Source organism: Pelodiscus sinensis, chromosome 2 (assembly GCF_052426305.1).
Source record: "Pelodiscus sinensis isolate ZL-2025 chromosome 2, ASM5242630v1, whole genome shotgun sequence".
NCBI classification, from domain to species: Eukaryota; Metazoa; Chordata; order Testudines; family Trionychidae; genus Pelodiscus; species Pelodiscus sinensis.
In genome coordinates, this window is record NC_143053.1 from 216833004 (window position 1) to 216852436 (window position 19433).

Consider the following 19433-nt stretch of genomic DNA (forward strand, 5'->3'; position numbering starts at 1 on the left):
CCGCTTGCACCCAGCACAAGCCTGCAGACTCCCTTTCTGTGCAGGTTAGGAGCCAGCAGCACCCTACCCATGCCCCCTCAACCCATTTAATGTTTAACCAGTTAACTAATTAAATGGGATTTTACATCCCTTGTAAGATGGCAATAGGGGAGGAGGGCGAAGGAAAATAATTAAGAGAGAAGGAGGATTCCAGTGAGTGGAACTACAGGACTTCAGTACAATTGCAACTTCTCTTGGACATCAAATAATGTGTGGAAGCCACCTGAAAGAGCGTGCTGAAGTATCAAGTAAAGTTAGTTTTTCATTTTGGAAACATTTGTATACCATTATATGGAAACAATTTTTTATTAAGGAGGAAACACTAAAGCTTTAATTTAAAAAAAATGCATAAAGGCTTAACACAGAAGTTCCAGGTTTTTTTAAATTTAATTTTTTAATAGCATAGATGTTGAGGCAGAAATTTCGTGGATCATTTTCCTGCTCATCTCAGGAAGCTGGCACTTCATCTTGACAGATACCATATTTGCACATCGTGTGTCAAACCTGTACACACAATCAATTCTAAATGCCAAAATGCATAACTTTCATTTTGTCCCTTTTTAAAAGAATATTAGCTTTTTGCTGCTAGTTTCATTTCATTACTTCTCTTCCTTCTTTGCTCCTCTCCACTCTCAGCTCTGCTGTACCCTTTCTCCCCCTCCCCCCATGTATTAAAAATATTATCCCCACAAAGGAGCAGCCAATCATTGCACATTGGCAGTTCTCACACCCCCTCGGTCAAAATCAATTTTTACCCACACACATTCATAAATCAACACACTATACTCAACCCATAACTCAATTCTCCATATCTTCCCACTTATTTAGATTAGGGATGAACAAGAAAGGATGGACAGGCAGGCGCCATTTGAGAAAGAAGAGAATGAACAAAGAACAGGAATTCTGATGGATCAGAGTAAGGAAACAATTCCGTGGCACAAGAGAAGGGAGCCCAGGAGCTATCTAGATGTTCAAAAGAAAGGAAGCAGGAATAGGTTCTTTCAAGGAAGTGTCTCTCTTCCAGCCTTTATTCTTTTCCTCCAATGCTTCCTCAAACACCTTCTCTTCTGGGCCCCAGTCACCTGTCAATGATCCTTCTGAACAGTTTGCTTTTCTGTCCTGTTGAACCCACACTTACGCACTCCCTCCTCCTCCTTACTCCAATACATCATCAGGAGTCTCCCTTTTAGTTTCTCAGAAAAACCCCTCCACACATGTCAAATGTATTGGTAACCCATAGTAAATTTCTCATCCTAGCTATGAAGACCTGACCACTTTGTCATCTCCATGCCTTTTCTTTCTTTTTGTTTTGAAGTGTGAAATGAGAGAGAAAAAACACGATGTTTACCATAAGCAATGCCTTTTGTTATATGAGAAATTGTATGTTAAAAAAATGACTTGAGATGCACATTTACTAAGAAGAATTATACAAAAAAATTCTTATCAATGTTTTGTTCGAGTTACTGGAAGCAGCCGGAAACAAAATGAACAATCTGCACCTGAAAGCAAAACAAGATGTTAGTAAGATCAGCTCTTAAATTAAACCTAAAATTTAGCTTAAAAAAAAAAAAAAAAAAAAAAAGACTCACCACACGCTTAATAAATTGCAGGAAGTTTCAGTTACCCTAAAGAAAAAATAAAGTAGTATTTGTTAATTATGAAAGTCTACCTCTAAACAATTTGTTTCAAGCTAAGTTCTTTTTTATAGATAAACACTTACCTGATGAATTGTGGAATTGAATCTTTCCACACTTCTGTCAAATCAGTTTTTTTAAGGAACTGGAACAACCTGTAACTTTGTTCTAAGAAATCAGAATTTCCCAACACAGTAAGTTCAGATAGCTGAAGTAAAATTTATCTTGTGCATCACCAATCTGTAGAGACACAAAACTACATGGTCCCACAGTACCAAGCAATATCATTGTACATGTTTGGATACGTTTACTCCACTACAAAATTTAAAATTCTGCAAATTTTGTTAATAAATAAAATGTAGAGGCTGCAGCATGGTAGTGGGGAGCACAGAGCACTGACTACACAGAGGCAGAACACTCTGTGCCCTCCCTTCCCACAGAATGGACACAATGGTAACTTTGCACTTGCCCTTCAGATAGCAAGGACCAGGAGTGTCCCAGAAACACCCTGCTCTCCTTGCCAAGCACACTAGATGCAGGCAGGCAGGCAGACTCAGACCAACATGATTGAAGAATGGAGGGGCTTAGTGTAGGAAAATCCAGATGTGGAATGATGGGATTCTATCTAGGACAATATGGGTGCAAGAGACTTGGGGGGCTTTCTAGGTGTGAGGGAGTGCTAGATAAACAAGAGCTTGTTTTGTGGGGTAAGACATCTTGGTGCAGACACAATGGGATGTTGCAGGGAGGTCCAGGTGAAGGTGGCTGGGGCTCAACAATGGGGTGTGGGTGTAGAGAGCACAGAAAGGGGGTCCAGGCTCTGGCTTGGTGGGATGTGAGTCCCAATGCTGGCTTAGTGGGGTTCAGTGGGATGGAAGTCAGTCTAGAGCAGGTGGTGTGGGGGCAGGGAGGGCCTTATTGCAGTGGAAGTCTGGGTGTAGGGACAGAGTACAGATACAGGGAGGAGGGAGAATCTGAGTGCAAGGGGGCTCCAGATGCAGAGGGCAAAGCTAGTTGGGTTGTAGGTTCTGGGAGGAAGGTTACCGGGAGAGGAACTGGTGCAGATTGCCCCACCACGCCACACTGAGTATGAGATGGGTCCAGATGCACATGGGTTATGTGGCTGGAGGTCATCTCCCTATACAGTAATCTCTCCCTTCACAGCTAAGGATCGAAAGGGTCAAGAAGCATCAGGGTGTGGAACACTTTCCTCTTCAGAAAGATGAATGCTGGAATTTTTTTCCCCAGTTGGAAAGATTAGAATCAGAGAGGTAGAAATTAGGGATGTTAACTATCGGTTAATTGAATAGTTAATTAACCTTATGAAATTCTTATCGGTTAGTCAACTATTCTATAGTTCCCGGGGGTTGGGCTGGCAGCCAGTGTGCTCTGGTCCCACTCCCAGGGAGGCTTCTGCCACTCTGCACTGCTACCTCTGTATCAGAGGCAGCAGCACAGGATGCCAGGCGGAAGCTGGTCCACAAGGGGAGCTGGCTGCCTGTCGCTCTGTGCTGCTGCCTGGTGAGCCAGAACTGAGTCAGGCTGCCCGCCCACTCAGCTCCCAATACACTTCAAATGCAGAGCTGCAGCAGGGGTAGATCCTGGGCTCATCGCAAGCCAGTACTGAGCTGGGTTGCTAGACCAGCCTGCTAAAAAATTTACTGGTGCAGGGTGGGGGAGCGAAATGTGTGTAGTCTATAGCATTAACCTATAAGCTTGTGTTTATCAGTTAATTGACTACACTATTACATCCCTAGTGCAAATGACAATAATTATCCTTGGTGACCCAGTCTACCCATTGATCCTGTGACTCATGATGCCATATATGGGCAGCCTAGACCACAGTAAAGAGCAGTTCAATTACAGGCTGAGCAAGTGTAGAATGGTGGTTGAATGTGGTTTTGGGCATTTAAAGGAAAGGTATGGGAGTCTGACTATATTAGATCTCAGCAAATGCAACATTCCCTTTGTGGTGGCAGTCTCCATAACATTTGTGCGAGCAAGAGGGAAAGTTATCTGGTGTGAGGGTTGAAGCAGAATGCCTAGCCAGAGATTTTGAACAGCCAGACACAAGGGCGGTAAGGAGAGCACAGAGGGGGGCAGTGCAAATCAGAGAGGCTTTGAAAAAGTTTTATGAATGGACAGTTTTAAGACTCATGCATGTTGCTCTCAACAAGATGCCGCTGCATTCAGTGTATTTACAGGAAAACAGCCCCTGCAATACAAGCAATGAAGAGACTTGTTCATAAACTACACACTTTTATTCAGGGAACACAGAAAAGAATGAAAAAGAGTCCCTGGTGGAACCCTGTGTCTGGACAGCCTTTTGCTTTGTGATGCCCTGGAGGTTGAGTGTGAGGCTTCCCTTGAATTTCCCTCACCTCTTCGTGTCCTAGAGCCCCTGGGGGAGCAGGCTTCAGAACTGGGAGGGAAAAGGAGGGAAAGTTGGTCTTGAAGAGATGGGGCAGGAGAGCCTGTCCATGTACGCATCTTGGAAAGCCTAGATGCAGTCCATTACAGATGTCAGGGAGGACAAGCAGTCTTCTGGTGCTTCAGTTATAGTTCCCTGCATGCTCTCCTTTCCTGACACTCCACTCGCATCTCCTCCAGTAACATATTTCCCCACTCTTTGTGCTGGCAATGCCAGACAATTTACTGCTGGCTTGGTGTGTAAAGGTGCCCACCGTGTAGTATTGAATAAGGCAGGCCTCCCCAGAAACCTTGTGAGAAGGATCAAAGAGTACTTCTATGAGAGTTTCATGGAGATTTGCAAGGAGGATTCCATTGTGCTGTCTCCAAGACACATTAACAAGCTGTTCCGGGCTCTGTTCCAGGCTCTTGCATTGCGTGGCGCACTCTATGCCTACACATCACACTCAACTGCATGAATCTACTTGTAGGAAGGAAAAAATTGTGAACTCACCAGAAGTGCCTTTCCTGGGATCAGTACCCAACTGAGGCACCATGAGAGGAAGGGATTGTCTCCAAGGTTATAAAAAGTTCTTGGCTATTGCCACTTGCCTGCTGACCCTCCTCCTCCACAATGCCACCCTGATTAGTGTCTTGGGAGGATTCCACAGTCTGGCTTGGGAAGCTAGACTTATGATCAAATGCAACAGCTTGTAGAAGTGGCATGTTTACAGCAATGCTCCAGACTATCCATTTGCCTCCTTTGTCTTTTTGGTAGGATTGCTTCAACTCCTTTATTTTCACACGACACTGCTGGGCATCCCTGGTGTATACTTTCTCCTCATTGGACTTTGTGATCCTCACATATATATCTGCATTTCGTTTACTGGTTTACAGCTTCATGAGAACAGATTCCTCTTCCTACATGCTGATGAGGTCCAAGATCTCCTTCACACTTCATGCTGGTGCTTGTCTGAGCCCCTGGGAATAGGAGCTCCTGGAACTAGAACTCATGGAAGTCATGGCCAGGTATACTGCCTGCTCTGAGATGTGCTCGCCATGCTGTCCACACAGGAAATAAATTCAAAGTTTCCTGGGGATTCTCCTGTTCACCTGGAAAGCAGTCTAGCCACAAGTTCTGGCCAGTGTGGTCACAGTGAGGCACTGTGGGATGTCTACCAGAAGCCAAGAACATTGATTTTTGCAACTCTGTGTCTACTGTACCGTAAAGTTGATCGTGCAAGGTTGAATTTAGCGTTATTCCTCATGAAAAGCAGGAGTATCAAAATAGACTTTAGCATCCCTTAAAGTTGATGGAATGGGCTTGGTAGTATGAACTCACTGTTTAAAAAAAAATCAGCCTTATGCAGCTAAATTCGACCTAAATGCCCAGTGTAAGCCAGTTCTGAGAGGTAGTTTCATTATTGTAAGATAAAGAGTTTTACAGAACTTCACACTCACAGAAGCATCTATGAAACTTTAGACATTTATCACTTAAAGTAGTTGTGTGTTCAGAGCATTTAAACAGTGTAATTCACCTACAGTACTGAAGGCTGATGAGCAAATATATAGCAAAAAGGTTACTATACAATTACACTGCAACCTTCATGTCTGAAGACAGTCATAAGTAACAAGAAAAGCAACTAAAAATCCTCTAACACACCTCAGCACTTAGTTTACAACTATTTATATAGCTACAGCATGTAAAATTCAGAGGAATGTTTAAGGGATGTAAGATATCAAGTCTTTAAGTAAGCACCTACAGAAGGGCTCCTTTAGTTTTCACCCATAGAGGACTAGAAGGTGGTGTAGGTTACATTAACCCTTCAAGTGAAGTCAAGGAAAGGACAGAACTAAACAAAGCCACAGGAAACAATCAAAGGGAGAAGAAAGGAGAGGCAGAGAAAAGATACTTCCCCTGCCCGGCAAGGGGATGGGCATCCAGAGGTGATGAAAGGGTGAAAGATAAGAGGCCCCATCCTGCCCTAAGCCTCTCTTGAACCCCCAACCCTCACTCTTGCATTGCCTTCTCTCACTCCTTCCTGCACGACCTCCCGCCACATCCCCAAGGCTCTGCCCTGAGTCCTGCACATTCTACACCACCATCTGATTATGGGAACAATTTGGGAAATAAGCATTAGACACACTGCATTGTAATGTTATTTTCTAGTATTAGACACAACATGATGTTCTTAAAATGAAAAAAAGTTATTTCCATGAATTTGTACATTGCTTTAAAATCCCAAGTAGCAAATTGTGCATCAGGTTAACTGTATGTTGTAAACTTCGTTTCCCTTATCCCCAAATACCTTTTTGGGGAACTGAAGAAGTATTTCACCCCGACCACTGAAGCTATACAGATTCACAAACGACACCAACACACGTACCGAGTTTCACTCGGGAGAAATACCATTGGCTTTCAATGTGTAACTGCTGGCACTTGTGGCACTTGCAAGACATGCGCTGTCCACTCACAGCTGTCACAAGCCAATCACACAGGGAGAGTAAAAGAGAACCTGCTCTGGAGCCCACTGCTATCAAACATAGCCCAGCCCCCGCAAATACCCCCAGGCTGCCCGCGCGCTCGTTAGCAGGGAAACACACTAGATACAGGTGGGAATAAAACTGGTGAAAGAGTCACCCCTGCTCCTCGGGGTGTGCTCCCTCCAGGCTACTTGGGAGACTGGCTTCGCCCAGGGGCCCCTCCCCGCCCCCACAGCACCGTCCCGCCCCTCAGCGCCCCTACTCCCCACCGCGCCCCTCTCCCTCCCCCGGCCGCCACAGCCCCCGCGCCTACCTTGGCTTTCCCGGCCTCCAGTTTCTTCCGCCGCTCCTCGTCCTCCATGGCCCCTGCGCAGAGAACAGAGCGTCACCGGCCCGCCCCGCTACAGCGCCAGGAGCCTCCGTGGCGGACCCACCGGCGCCGCCATCTTCAGCTCCACGTAACCACGCGCGGCCGGGGAAAGTGACGTCCGCGTCGCCGCCGCCGCCGCCTCCCCGCCCAGCCCCGCTGCTCCTGGCAGGTGCGGCCGAGAGCCCCGCCCCCCTTCGGGCCGCCCTGATAACGGGAGCCGTGGCAGGACAGGGGGGCGTGACGCTCCTGACCTCCCCCTTCGAGACTCCTGCCCTCCCTGGGACCCCCCCATGCCCCGCCCCCCATCTGCAGGCATCCACCCCCGAGACGCCTGCCCCCTCCCCAGGCACTGACAGGCCGGGACCCCGACCCTCGCGCCCACTGACGGGGGCCGATCTCCCCCCTCTCCTCTAAGAGACACGGACACCTTCCCCTCCCCACTCACTCGCCTGGGAGAGGACTGCGAACCCGCTCCCTATGACACACTGCCCTTCCCCCAACACACTGGCGCTGGGGGATGCCTATTGTCATTTTAAAAATGTAAAGTACATTTTTTATTCGGACTAAGTGTTTGCAAACTGAATGCTGCTACAGTATTTATTTTTGCAATATTGTTTTTCCAAATGTTACCTTTAAAAAGAGGAACGTTTCCTTGTTACCTATTCCTGAAGTTGATTCAATGATGGGAACATGTTACATTGCAAATTGTCTATCCCCCCCCCCCCCCCCCCCCGCCCGCCTTCTATATGCCATATGCGGTGTTTGTCCCGGAAATCCTAAGAATCAAGTCGGCACGGTATTTGTGCATTATGCACCATGCAAAGGTGATGCCTATATTTGTAAGAGTAGGCTCCATGTCTGCTGTTCATATCATGTATATTTCATGCATCAGCCGTTTTAATAGGTTTTGTTTGGTAAAGAATCACTAGGGGGCTGTTCTGTTGGCTCCTATGCTCACCAACCCCCTCTCTCTGGGAGTAGGCAGCCCTGACTCCCTCTGCCACAGTTGGCTTCCCAGCTGTGTGAGCCTCAGCTGGCCTGGGGGCAGAAAGGAGGCAGCCTCTGTGAGCCCGGCTGGCTCTTGGTTTGGAGACCAGGCTCAGCATGGGGTGGTGCTGGCCACGGGGTGAGGGACCGGTTGCTTTTGGCTGAGGGAGGGGGAAGGGAAACACATGTGTGCAGATCTGGAAAGCTAGATCCTGCGCGGAGACTCTGGTCTTCCCTCCCCCCCATGCTGCAGGAAGCCAGCGCTGGTGCTCCAATCTTGCAGGGGGCTGAGCTGGTGAGTGAGGGGGCTGGGTGGAGGGGTAGAAGCAAGGAAGCCACCAGCAGGGTGAGCGGGGAGCTTGCCACATCCTGCCGCTGTGGACCATGTTGTCCACAGGACTCCTTCCGCTTCAGCTCTGCCTACCCCCTGCCCCCAGCCTGTTGACGCTGACATGATCATGTCATGTTGTTGTACCATAGGACATTATATATATATATATATATATATATATATATATATATATATATATATATATAAAGAGAGATTATTTTATTGGTTATGGTAATGAAACATTAGGGCACATCAGTACCTGGTCACTCAAGATTAAGCAGTATGCTGTGATTAGTTAATACAGGTTGTACCCTCCTGGTCTTGCACCTCCAGGAACTGACTGGTCACAAACCAGGGAATTTACCAGATGAGAGAGGTCAATGCCAGCCTTTCTACCCAGGCCCGGCCAAAGAATTTGCTGATCCCAAGGTGGCATGCAGTGGTTGGCTGTGCTGCGCAACAGGGCAGCTGCCAGCCAGGGCAGCAAGCAAGCGTCCGGACACTGGGTAACATGAGGCCCTGAAGGTGCCCCACTTCCAGCACAATCCCATTGGCTGGTTTCTGGCCAAAAACCAACCAATGGGAACTGCTTGTTGGAATATTGGGCAGCCAAGAAGAACCACGACCCCTCTCCGCTGCTCTGTTATTCATGAAGCACATGGCCAAGCAAGCAGGCAGGCTGGTTGGGAAATGTTTTAAGCTCTGCAAGCAGGCAGGCTGGTTTGCATGCTGCCTGGTAAGTCTTCTGGCCACAGCACAAGACGCGGATCGGTCGACAAGGGAAGCCTTTGTTGACTGCTGCCATATGCCTCGTGAAACGTGGTTTACAGGAGCAGTCAACAAAGGCTTCCCATTGTCGACCGATCCGCGTCTTGACTCGCACGCTGTATCGACAATCAGTTGAGCCAGCACAACACGGTGGCCATTTTTATTTTAATGAACCCGGGGATATTTAAATCCCCACTTAATTGACTATATCGGGTAGACTATTTTACATGCCTCTGTCGGCAGAGGCATGTAATCTAGACGTACCCTAATAGTAGACATTTTTTTTTAATCAACCATGCAAACAAAGTTTCACTGACTTCTGTGGGAACTGCATTGAAGTAAAAATGGATTTATTGTTCATAGTACTCCTCCTTATTGCACAGGTGTCTGGAGTGATTGTTTACAGCATAGTTAAACATGCAGAACTGAAATATTTAATATTTTTAAAAGGGATCAGCAAGATATAAGTGGAATGCCTTGTTGAAAGAGGTTTTAGCTATTACTTTGAATCAATATAAGAGTTTCATGTGTGCTGTATTCTTAAATAGTTCCCTTACAATTTAAGAATCAATAAGATCTTTTTCGTTGATAGGAACATCAGTACACTCTGCATCCTCTCTTTGTACTCTTAAGCAATAGAATCTAATTAGATGCTACTGCATACAATAGAGAATTTCCTGAAGTGATAATTGATACTCAGAGACAGAGACAATACACAGCAGTTGCTTTTGAAGATGTAGTTGTGCAAATCAGTTGCATTATTTGATTTTATAGGATATGTTCTGAGAAAACTACTGAAGCCAATAACATTCTTGTAAATAATATAGAAATCAGACATTGTCTGGGATATGATTAAATAAAAAAGCCGTTCTGAATGACATTGTTTATAGAAATAGTTTGACACATATGTGTATGAGAGAGAGAGAGAGACATCTTGTCCATGTTTTTTTTTCCTCTACAGAAAAATATGTATATTTTAGGAATAAGATTTGTTTGGTAAATGTGATTTTCAATTCTAAAATAAATTATAGAATGATTTCTCCTGCAAAAATAATTCCTTCAGTACTGAATATGTGTTTTGATAAATTAAATTAAAATATAGAAAATAGTGTTCTTCCTCATGCAGTAAAATAGCAGCAGTTTCAACATTAAATATTTTTAAACATCCTGTTTGGTGATAAATTCTATCCTACTGCCAATTCTGGGTACTGAACATTCTTTTAAAATTATATATTTTATTTACAATTCAGAAATGTAAACAAGCTTTTATGAAAACACATGTACAAATACAAGTTGATAAGGTAGGAGTGGGCAATAATTTTTGACAGGGGGCCACTCCACGATTTTGGAAAGTGGCCAAGGGATGCACTCTTCCATGATATTAATGAAGGAGATGCGGGGTGTGGGATGGAGGTTAGGTGCAGAGGGGAGCTTGGGGTAAGGAATTGGGTGCAGGAGGGAGACTGGAGTTTGGGAGGGACTTTGCGTGAAGGAAGCGGTTGTGACCTAGGGCGGGGACTGGAGTGCAGAGGTTTGGGATGTGACCTAGGGCAGAAGGGACAAAAAACAGGACTACGTAGCACTTTAAAGACTAACAAGATGGTTTATTTAAAGACTAACAAGATGGACCCACGAAAGCTCATCACCTAATAAACCATCTTGTTAGACTTTAAAGTGCTACATAGTCCTGTTTTTGTTTCAGCTAGACCAGACTAACACGGCTACATTTCTATTAGGTTAGAAGGGGATTGTGATCTGGGACAGGAGATTGGGGTGCCAGATCTGGGAGGAGGTATAGGTGCAAGAGGGGGACAGAGGGTTTGGGTATGTTGAGTGGGGAGGTAGGGAGGGACAGGGGTGCAAGAGGCAGGCTGTGGCCAGAGGACTTACCAGCCAGCACGCAAACCAGCCTGCTTGCTTACAGAGCTTAAAACATTTCCCAACCAGCCTGCCTGCTTCGCTGGCCATGTGATTCATGAATAACAGAGCAGCGGAGAGGGGGTGTGGTTCTTCTTGGCTGCCTGTTATTCCAACAAGCAGCTCCCATTGGTTGGTTGTTGGCCAGAAACCAGCAAATGGGATTGTGCTGGGAGTGAGGTGGCTCCTGGACCTTCCCCCTTCCCTTCTAGTTTTAAAACAGACAAAATCCGGCAGCCTTGTTTCTGCAAGGCGCATGGGCCTGTGGGGCAAGCAGGAGAGCCTGCCTGGGGGTCCCTGCTGCCTCCACAGGCTGGATCCGGTGGCTTGGTGGGCCAGATCCGAACCAGGGGTTGTATTTTGACCAGGCCTGTTATAGATACTCAAATTCACATTACATACACACTGAATTATGTCCTGACGTTTAGCCAATAAGGAAAGGAATCGCAAATGTCTTCATAATATCCTTTCTTAGCAGCTGATGTATGGAACAACGAAATATAAATTTTCTGAACTTTAATCTGTGGAAAAGATATGTTATGGCTGTTGGAGGCAAAGGAGGAGCAAGGGGAGAGTTAAAATGGTGGTTGTTCTTTCTCACCTATAAACGTTATTTGGTTCCCTAAACTGTTCGAGTGTTGTCTGTTAACTCCCCATCCCTTCCCTGAGTGAGTGCAGAAGAATGTCTGAGGTAAACAGCAGGAGTAAACAGCAATGCAACAGGGAGTGCACACGGCCCCAAGAGGCCCAGACTCAGAGGCTGCATGTGGCTGATCCTTGAAGGAGAGAGGGACAGAGACAGAGACAGAGACACAGTGGTTGTGGACCATCAAGTGGATTCTCCCAGAACGCCCTCTGCTCGGATCGCCTGGCCAGCGGACCAGCTTAGGAGTCAACTTGGGAAGATCAAAGAATATGAACTGCCTTCTGCTCGCCTTATCATCCTGCCTGGGTCTGTAAGTGTGATTGAATGTATGAGTGAGATTCCCCTCCCTTCCCAGTTTTAGTTGAATAAAAAATCCTTTACACTCCCACGTGGTGACCCCATCTCCTTAGTGTTTAAAGCAGTTGCAATCCACATCCCCTTGCAACAATGGCAGCTAATAAATGAGATAAAACAAATTAAGGATGCCAATGTTAAAGTCAATTAAATATTATTTTATACAGGTTGAGTCTGTAAAAGATGGGCATAGCCTATATACACATCTCAATGATCATTAAATTTAGAGCATTACAAGTTTTCATAAGAGAGTTTACTTGGCATTTTTAATAGCACAACATCATAGTAGGTAATTAGTTTATTCATCTGCTTATTCTTTGGAGTTCAAACTTCCCAGTCTCTCCTGTGAGGAGAGACCTAGACCCTGATTGTCACAAGGGGACAATGGAGTAAAAAACTAAATCAAGAAAATATTGAAGTAAAGATATAATCAGAAAAAAGTTTGTGAACAGAGGCTGTTAACAGGGACTTTGGAGAGGGAGTTCTCCAGATAAAGGAGGAAGCTAATACAGGACCCTTGAGGGAAGTGGCTGTCTGTAGTGTGTGTTTGGGGTTTTCTTGCTGTGTGCTGAGCTTGTGTTTGGCTGTTCAGGGTTGGTTTTTTTTTTCTAGCCGCCTCCTCCTCCATGGAGTGTGTGCTGTGGCTAGCAGATGGGTGGCTGGCAGAGCCGTGCCAGGTGCAGGGTCTGCTAGCTGGGTGCTGGCAGGCTTGCACCTGGCACGGGCATTGTAGCCAGCCCGTGCTGGGGCCGGGAGGGGGGCAATAGTTTTCCTGGTGTTGGCGAGAGTGGCCACTAGGGAAAGCTGGGGAGGGCTAGCCTCCCACTAGTTTGAATTAAGGGGCTACACACCCCTTAATTCGAACTAGTAAGTTCGAACTAGGCTTAGTCCTCGTAGAATGAGGTTTACCTAGTTCGAACTAAGCACTCCGCTAGTTCGAATTAAGTTCGAACTAGCGGAGCGCTAGTGTAGTGCCTATCAAAGTTAAGTCGAACTAACGTCCGTTAGTTCGAATTAACTTTGTAGTGTAGACATACCCTTAGAAGATATTTAAAAGCCCCTAAAGTCCTATCATTCACCCATTAAGTCACTTAATAAGAGCTCACAGGTCTAATTTTCTTCTGGCATACCAGTTTCACACCTGCATTACGTCAGTGGTTTCAGTTGATTAACTCCTATTGCTACCAGTGTGAGATGAAAATTAGACCCACAAACAGTACGCACTCTGGCAATGACAATTGGACATTTTTTTTAAAGGAATAACCTATAATTCTACATTTTCTCCAAACTTTGGAAGCCAATGCTAACAGTGGGGTATGGAGTTGTAGGAGAGCATTTAATTAAATTCCAAGCAATATTTTTAGTTATATTAAATTCCCATTTCATAAATTCATATGTGGCCAGATGACTTTGGGGTGCAGCTTTGTTGGCCATTTAAGGTATGAGTATTTGAGCTACAAGTAATATCTATCTGTTTTGTGAGGGTGACTAATACTGGTTCACCTGAGGTGCTCCTTGATTAAGGAGCCCCAAAGCCATGAGAATTTAAACATTTTGGTTAATTTTCTAATCTCCACAGAACTCACATACCATAAACAAGTATGTTTTTAATTTTAAACATTAGCATAAATACAATTATAAATGGCCGAAGCCACAACATTAAGTTTTGGATCTGAAATACCTCAAAATATGAGGGAATGGCATTTTTGCTTGGCCTCAACTCTGCATACAGTACAATTGTTTACACTTGGAAATCAATGTTTATAACTACTGCACGGCATTAACTCTGAATAGCAAGGATTGCTCTAGGATTTGAGTGGCTCTGTCCAAAGCAACATCACCAGTCCTATTCAGGTTCTTCTCCACTTACGTCAAAGTCCTTCCACTTTTCTATTGCAGTTAAACCCTTCCTCTGAGCTGCCTCCTGCTGTCTCTTGCCTTCCTTTTTTTCCCATTCGCTTAGTTGTGAGACTTTGCCTGGTTCCTCTGATAATGCCTTATTAAGGAAGGGGGCAAGCTAGAAGATAGAACCAAAACACCTCTTTCTAGCTAGGGACCTGGAGAGGGTAGTTAGGGAATTCAACCTCTGGCACCATGTGATGAAGTCAGAGTGAGATGGGTCAGAGTGAGATGGGTAACCGGAACTGAGGATGATGCTCATGTTAACAGATTAGGTCCCTGGAACTTTAGGGACCTAAACAGATGCATATATCACTTAAGCCTAAAGCTAAGGAGCTCAGATACTACTGAGCTCTGAGATATCTACACGTGAGAAGTGATAGTGTCCAAAACATTATTTGATCAGGACCGCCTTCTTCCACTGACACCGGTAGAAGTTTACAATTAAATTTCAAAAGGAGCATATGAAGAGAAAATTAAAAAGACTGGGACTCTTCAGCTTAGAAGAGAGAACAGGATAGGGCTAGTAGTATTTAGCTGTCATAGTGCCATAAATGCCTATTACTCGTCTCCACTTTGATAAGAATAAGAAGAGAAGTGCAAAGAATGAAGGGTTAACTTGATGAATACCTCACCTCAGACCTTGCCACAGTCTGCTACAACAGTGTTGCTCCCTATGTAGCCCTTTACCATCAGCTTTGCAGCTGAGGTGAACTTTGCTTTATCTGGGAATGCTGTGTGCTGCTCTGTCACCATGGTTGCCACAGGAAAGTGTTTTAGGCAATACTGTAAACATCTTGTGTAGACACCTATTCCCCTACTCCCGGTCTTTGCTGAAATACAGTTTCTGTTAAGAGATATTTCTGCATGGTATTCTGAGGGTGCCCTTCAAAGGCAAGCAGCAACAAAATGCAGTTGCAGAAAAGTAGTTGTTAGTGGTAAAGTTTCAGGTAGGGAGCTGAGAGAATGGAACAAGGAGCAGTGTTTGGGGATTTAAAGAAACAAGACAGAATGGAAAGTTTTCTTATGAATCCCGCTGAAAGGAAAAAGTTACAAAGTAGGCTTAGGCCCAGGTCCATAAAGTTATTTAGGCTCCCACCTTTAAAACAGTGGAAGCTAGGAGACTAAATATCTTTGAGGATCTGGGCCTTAATAACTATTATAGAGGTTGCTCAAGGTGTAATGTAGATATACTCATTGTTTTGTTTACCTACTTCTTGCTTTTAAAAATTAAATAGAAAAGCATCTCTCCCTATGAAGCATAATGTCACTAGGGGAAAAAATGTTTGGAAGAACAGCTTTAAAAAAGTATAGATTTTTGTATTTTAATTGAAGGCCTTGTAAGTTATTCAAGTTCATGTGACCTATACACAATGAAAACACTGTATAGGTCCATCCATTGTAGGTCTACTTTAATTAATAAATACTAATCTGTAAAACTAAATTTTGCCAAGTCCTTTTATAAAGTGCTCCAAAATGCATCAGAATACGTATACACCACATGCAAACCTAATCAAAAAATAATCACACTTACACATTTGCGTGCTATATATATGCACAGTCACAAAGTCAAATATAACAAGCATGTTTGATACACGCCTCAAATATGCACCAGCCAAAACATACTAAAGTATTTTACTTATATTTTGAACATGCAACATGCTTATCTCTGATTGTAAAGCTATTAATCACTGACTGAGGCAAATGGAATGAAGCACAGGCCTCTTGTAATAGTGCAGTAATACATACCCCCTAAAGTAGAGTGGTGTTGTTTTCTGGATCCTGGAGTTGTGCAGCTTATAGTTTGACAGATTGTAAACTCTACATATCTTTTTTTGGACATATTTGATTATTATGCCTCATCTTTTCATCAAAGAGACAAATATTGTCACTTCTTTTATATGAATACTGTAGCTGAAAAGAAGATCAAGATCCCCTGCAATGTAGCAAGTTTGGTAAAATGAATAATTTATTCTCAAGTATAGTATATCAGGGAGGTAATTTAAGTAAGTCCACAACTAATGCAGATAATTAATTAAGTGACTCTGAAACACCTGATTGATATTTCCTGATTAAGTTATGTACAAGAGTTCAATTTGTATCTCAGATCAGTTATGGAATATATAAAATATTATAGTATACTTACATTTCACTGTATGTCTGAAGTGTACACAATTGTCCCCGCTTACTTTAAATATTCAGAATAAGATTCTTTTATGTTTAATGTAAATGTAGGTATAATATTGCTGAAAAGGCAATATTGTCTTCGTCCTTTTGTATTTTTTCTCTATGATCATTATTCATTTTAAGTGGAATATAAAACTTTGGTTTTAGTATGACACCTTTATAACCTTTATCTCAAAACCTGTGATTCCCAATAATTTGGGGGGAATGTACCAGTTTATAAGAATAAATACTTGCCAGTGTAATCTGCCTCCCTCCAAATGTTTGTGGACCTTGCTTAACAGCAGATTAAAGTGCCCATACTAGAATTGAGAAGCAAGACTAGCCTTAGACCAAATGACACCCCTGGCAAGTAAAATCATTGGTGGTCCCATCTCCATTTGTTAAGCTTCTGAGTACCATTTCAAGATTCCATGAGATTGTATAAACATTCAGAACATTCTAGGAGGTTAATGGAAAAATTAGGGTGACCAGGCATCCTGGTTTTTAAAGGGACAGTACTATATTTAAGCCCTTTTGCAAGTGTTGGGAGTTTTTCTTTAAAACATAGAAAATATGGGACAATTTGTCTCTCTCTTCAAAAGTAGTGGCAGGTCCTGCTGGCCAGATCCCTGCTTGCCAGTGGTGAGTAGGGGGTCCAGTGGGTGGTGATAGAGGTGGGCATGGAAGGCTGGTGGCATGTCAAAGCTGCAGCACATGGGTCCCACTTTTCCCATGCTGCACCAATGTAGCCCCTGCTGCATGTCCACCCTTAGGCAGCAGGGCCCCACCCAGTCCCCCATTTCTGATAGGCACTGACTGTGCACTGTGAGCAGCAGTGGCTGCTGAGTGTGAGCAGGAGCCAGATGACAGCCAATTACTTGCTGTCTCTGCTGCCCACCCATCAGTCCTTTTCATGCTCCCCTTCTTGCTGTCCTTTCCCTACTGCTCCTCCATATTTCCCCCCCTCCCCAGTGGAGTGCATCCCTTCTTAGTGACCCTGCATGCTCCCATGTGTTGCCTTGGGAAGAGAAGGATCGAGGTACCAGGACAGGTGGGTCTGTCTTGAGGGCCCACTCTGGCTGGAGAATGGAGGCCAGAGAGGGTTGTGTCGGTCAGTCACCCTGCAGTTTGAGAGAGGTGTACAGGAATGTGTGTGTGTCCTTCTCCCCATGTGAACCCTAAAGCTTTGAAGATAAATACAAAGAATCCAGCTACACATTATTTGTGTTTAACAGGGACTCAGTCAACTTGATACTAATTTGACCGTTTGTATTGCACAGTTCTGTCTGACTGCCATTTAACTAGCCTGAATACGAGTAATTTTACTAGATGTCCCATACTCAACATAGGGAAATACAAATAGACAAACTTCTCAGATACTTTGCCAAAGAATCAATGCACACAAATCAGACATCAGACAGTTTCACAAAGAAAAAAGTTTTTTGTCATTTCAACCAGACTGGGCATTGTCTCAATGACCTAACTACATGCATCCTGCTTCAGAGACTTTAACACCAGAATACAACGGGAAACCTCAGAACTGTCATTCATGTTAAATTTGACACTTTACGAATGCATCTTAACAGAGATGCTAACTACCTTACCCATTACAAAGATAGCTTCCCCAATTATCACCCCTAATATCATTATCTCATAGACACTGGGTGGGTGATGAAATTTTTGGGTGTAAAAAGTACAAACATAATAAAATGCTGTAAAACTTAAAACAAAAATTCAGTTTTCTCCAAATTTCAGTTGTGTTGATGTACCCCTCAGACTTCTCTCGAATACACATAAAACAGACATCAGGGTCTTTCACAGAGAGAAAACGGATGCTTTCCATTTTAACCAGACTGACCATTCTCTCAGTGACCTTAAAACATGCATATTGCTTCAAAGAGATTTTAATTCCAGACTTCAAAAAGAAGCCTCAGAACTGTCATTCATGCTTAAATTTGACACTTTACTTATGGGCCTTAACAAAGATGCTAATTATCTCACCCATTACAAAGACAGCTTCCCCAATTATCACCCCTAATATCTGTATCTCACAGACACTAACCTTCCCCTCTCACTACTTGTCCTCCCACCCCTCTGTTCTAAAATATGATTTGTCAATTTTATGTGTTCTCTTTTTTTGATTGTATCCCTTTGGTATATATGGTCATGCCAATTTTCTTCAACAATTTGATTTGAGGAAGTAGGTCTGGCCCACGAAAGTTCATCCCCTAATAAATCATCTTGTTAGTCTTTAAAGTGCTGCATAGTCCTGTCTTTTGTTTCAGTAAGACTAGACTAACACGACTACATCTCTATTACTATAGGGAAATATGGACACTCTAGAAAAATGGATCCACATATGGAATAACTGAAACATTTTACTTCTATTTTCCTTTGTGTTGCTACCCAGAAAAGCAGCATTCTGGGCCCGACACCTCCCAAGCCCACCCCCAAGAACGGTCATTTACCCTTAAATCCAGCTCCAGTGAGAAGAGAAATTACGTCACCTAGAATTCGTACCCATGGCAGTGAAATCCAGAAAAGCTAGAATTCCTGAACAGTGACTCTTAGGGTACATCTACATTGCACGCTTATTTTGAAATAGCATGTCTACACTACAGGGAAGTCTCAAAATTAGTCTGAGGCAGGCTTCCCTAATGCAAATGCACTACCTCGAATTAAAGCCCCAGGAAGCACTAAGGAGAAATTACTTAGAATGGCCCTGGTGAGGAGCTATTTCAAAATAGTAGCAGTGGAGCATCCACACATACCCTATCAAAATAGCTATTTAGAAAGAGAAGTTATTCCTTGTGGAATGAGGTTTACAGAAGTTGGAATAAGCCATCCATTATTTCAATGTTATTTCAAAATATTGGAATTGCTGTATAGATGCTTGCATTGTAGACGCATGGCTGTTGTTCTGAAATAACGGTACAGTGTAGATGCACCCTTAGTAAATTTTGTAGGTGCTGAAATGGAGAAGACTGTCATGTGTCAGACTGTCCGAAAATATATCAGAGAATAGAATTACTTTCATTATGAGAATTAGTCGGTCCTAAAGCAGTGCATTCTATGGAGAGCTCTGTTTTTTTCAGAATTAAATTATTACATGTAAAGGATAAGGCTTTACATGCCATCCTCTATTAGTCCAATAGGAACTGGTAGGTATTTGGTTAAGAATCCAAAGCTTAACTTAGGTACTTAGGGAATGGGTCAGAGAAGAAGTGAGTGGATCAGTGGCCAAGCAGTGTGGGTATTCATCAGTCATTTTCCCCATATGGACCTCTCAGGCTACTGCAGTCCTGAGGGGGAAACAGCAGCTATAGACAGCTGCCCATATGTACCAAGGTTAGTTATCTGGGTAGGCACTGGGGTCAAGATTAATCCTAATAAACTGCTACACTTTACTGCTCTGATAAAAAATTGACA

At 43.8% G+C, this 19433-nt stretch overlaps 1 protein-coding gene across 7 annotated transcripts in view; it reads right to left on the reverse strand.

Annotated features, from left to right (window-relative positions):
- The window catches only part of AKAP9 (A-kinase anchoring protein 9), a 181144-nt gene extending 174036 nt beyond the window's left edge, over positions 1-7108 (reverse strand). For 6 of the 7 annotated variants that reach the window (XM_075922394.2, XM_075922392.2, XM_075922393.2 and 3 more), the window contains exon 1: positions 6880-7107. In XM_075922394.2, coding sequence (XP_075778509.2) covers positions 6880-6927 — 48 coding nt within the window. In that variant the 5' untranslated portion in view covers positions 6928-7107. Of the gene's footprint in view, positions 1-6879 lie in introns of all 7 variants that reach the window. The other variant, XM_075922389.2, reaches the window with a different exon arrangement.
- Positions 7109-19433: the final 12325 nt, after the last annotated feature.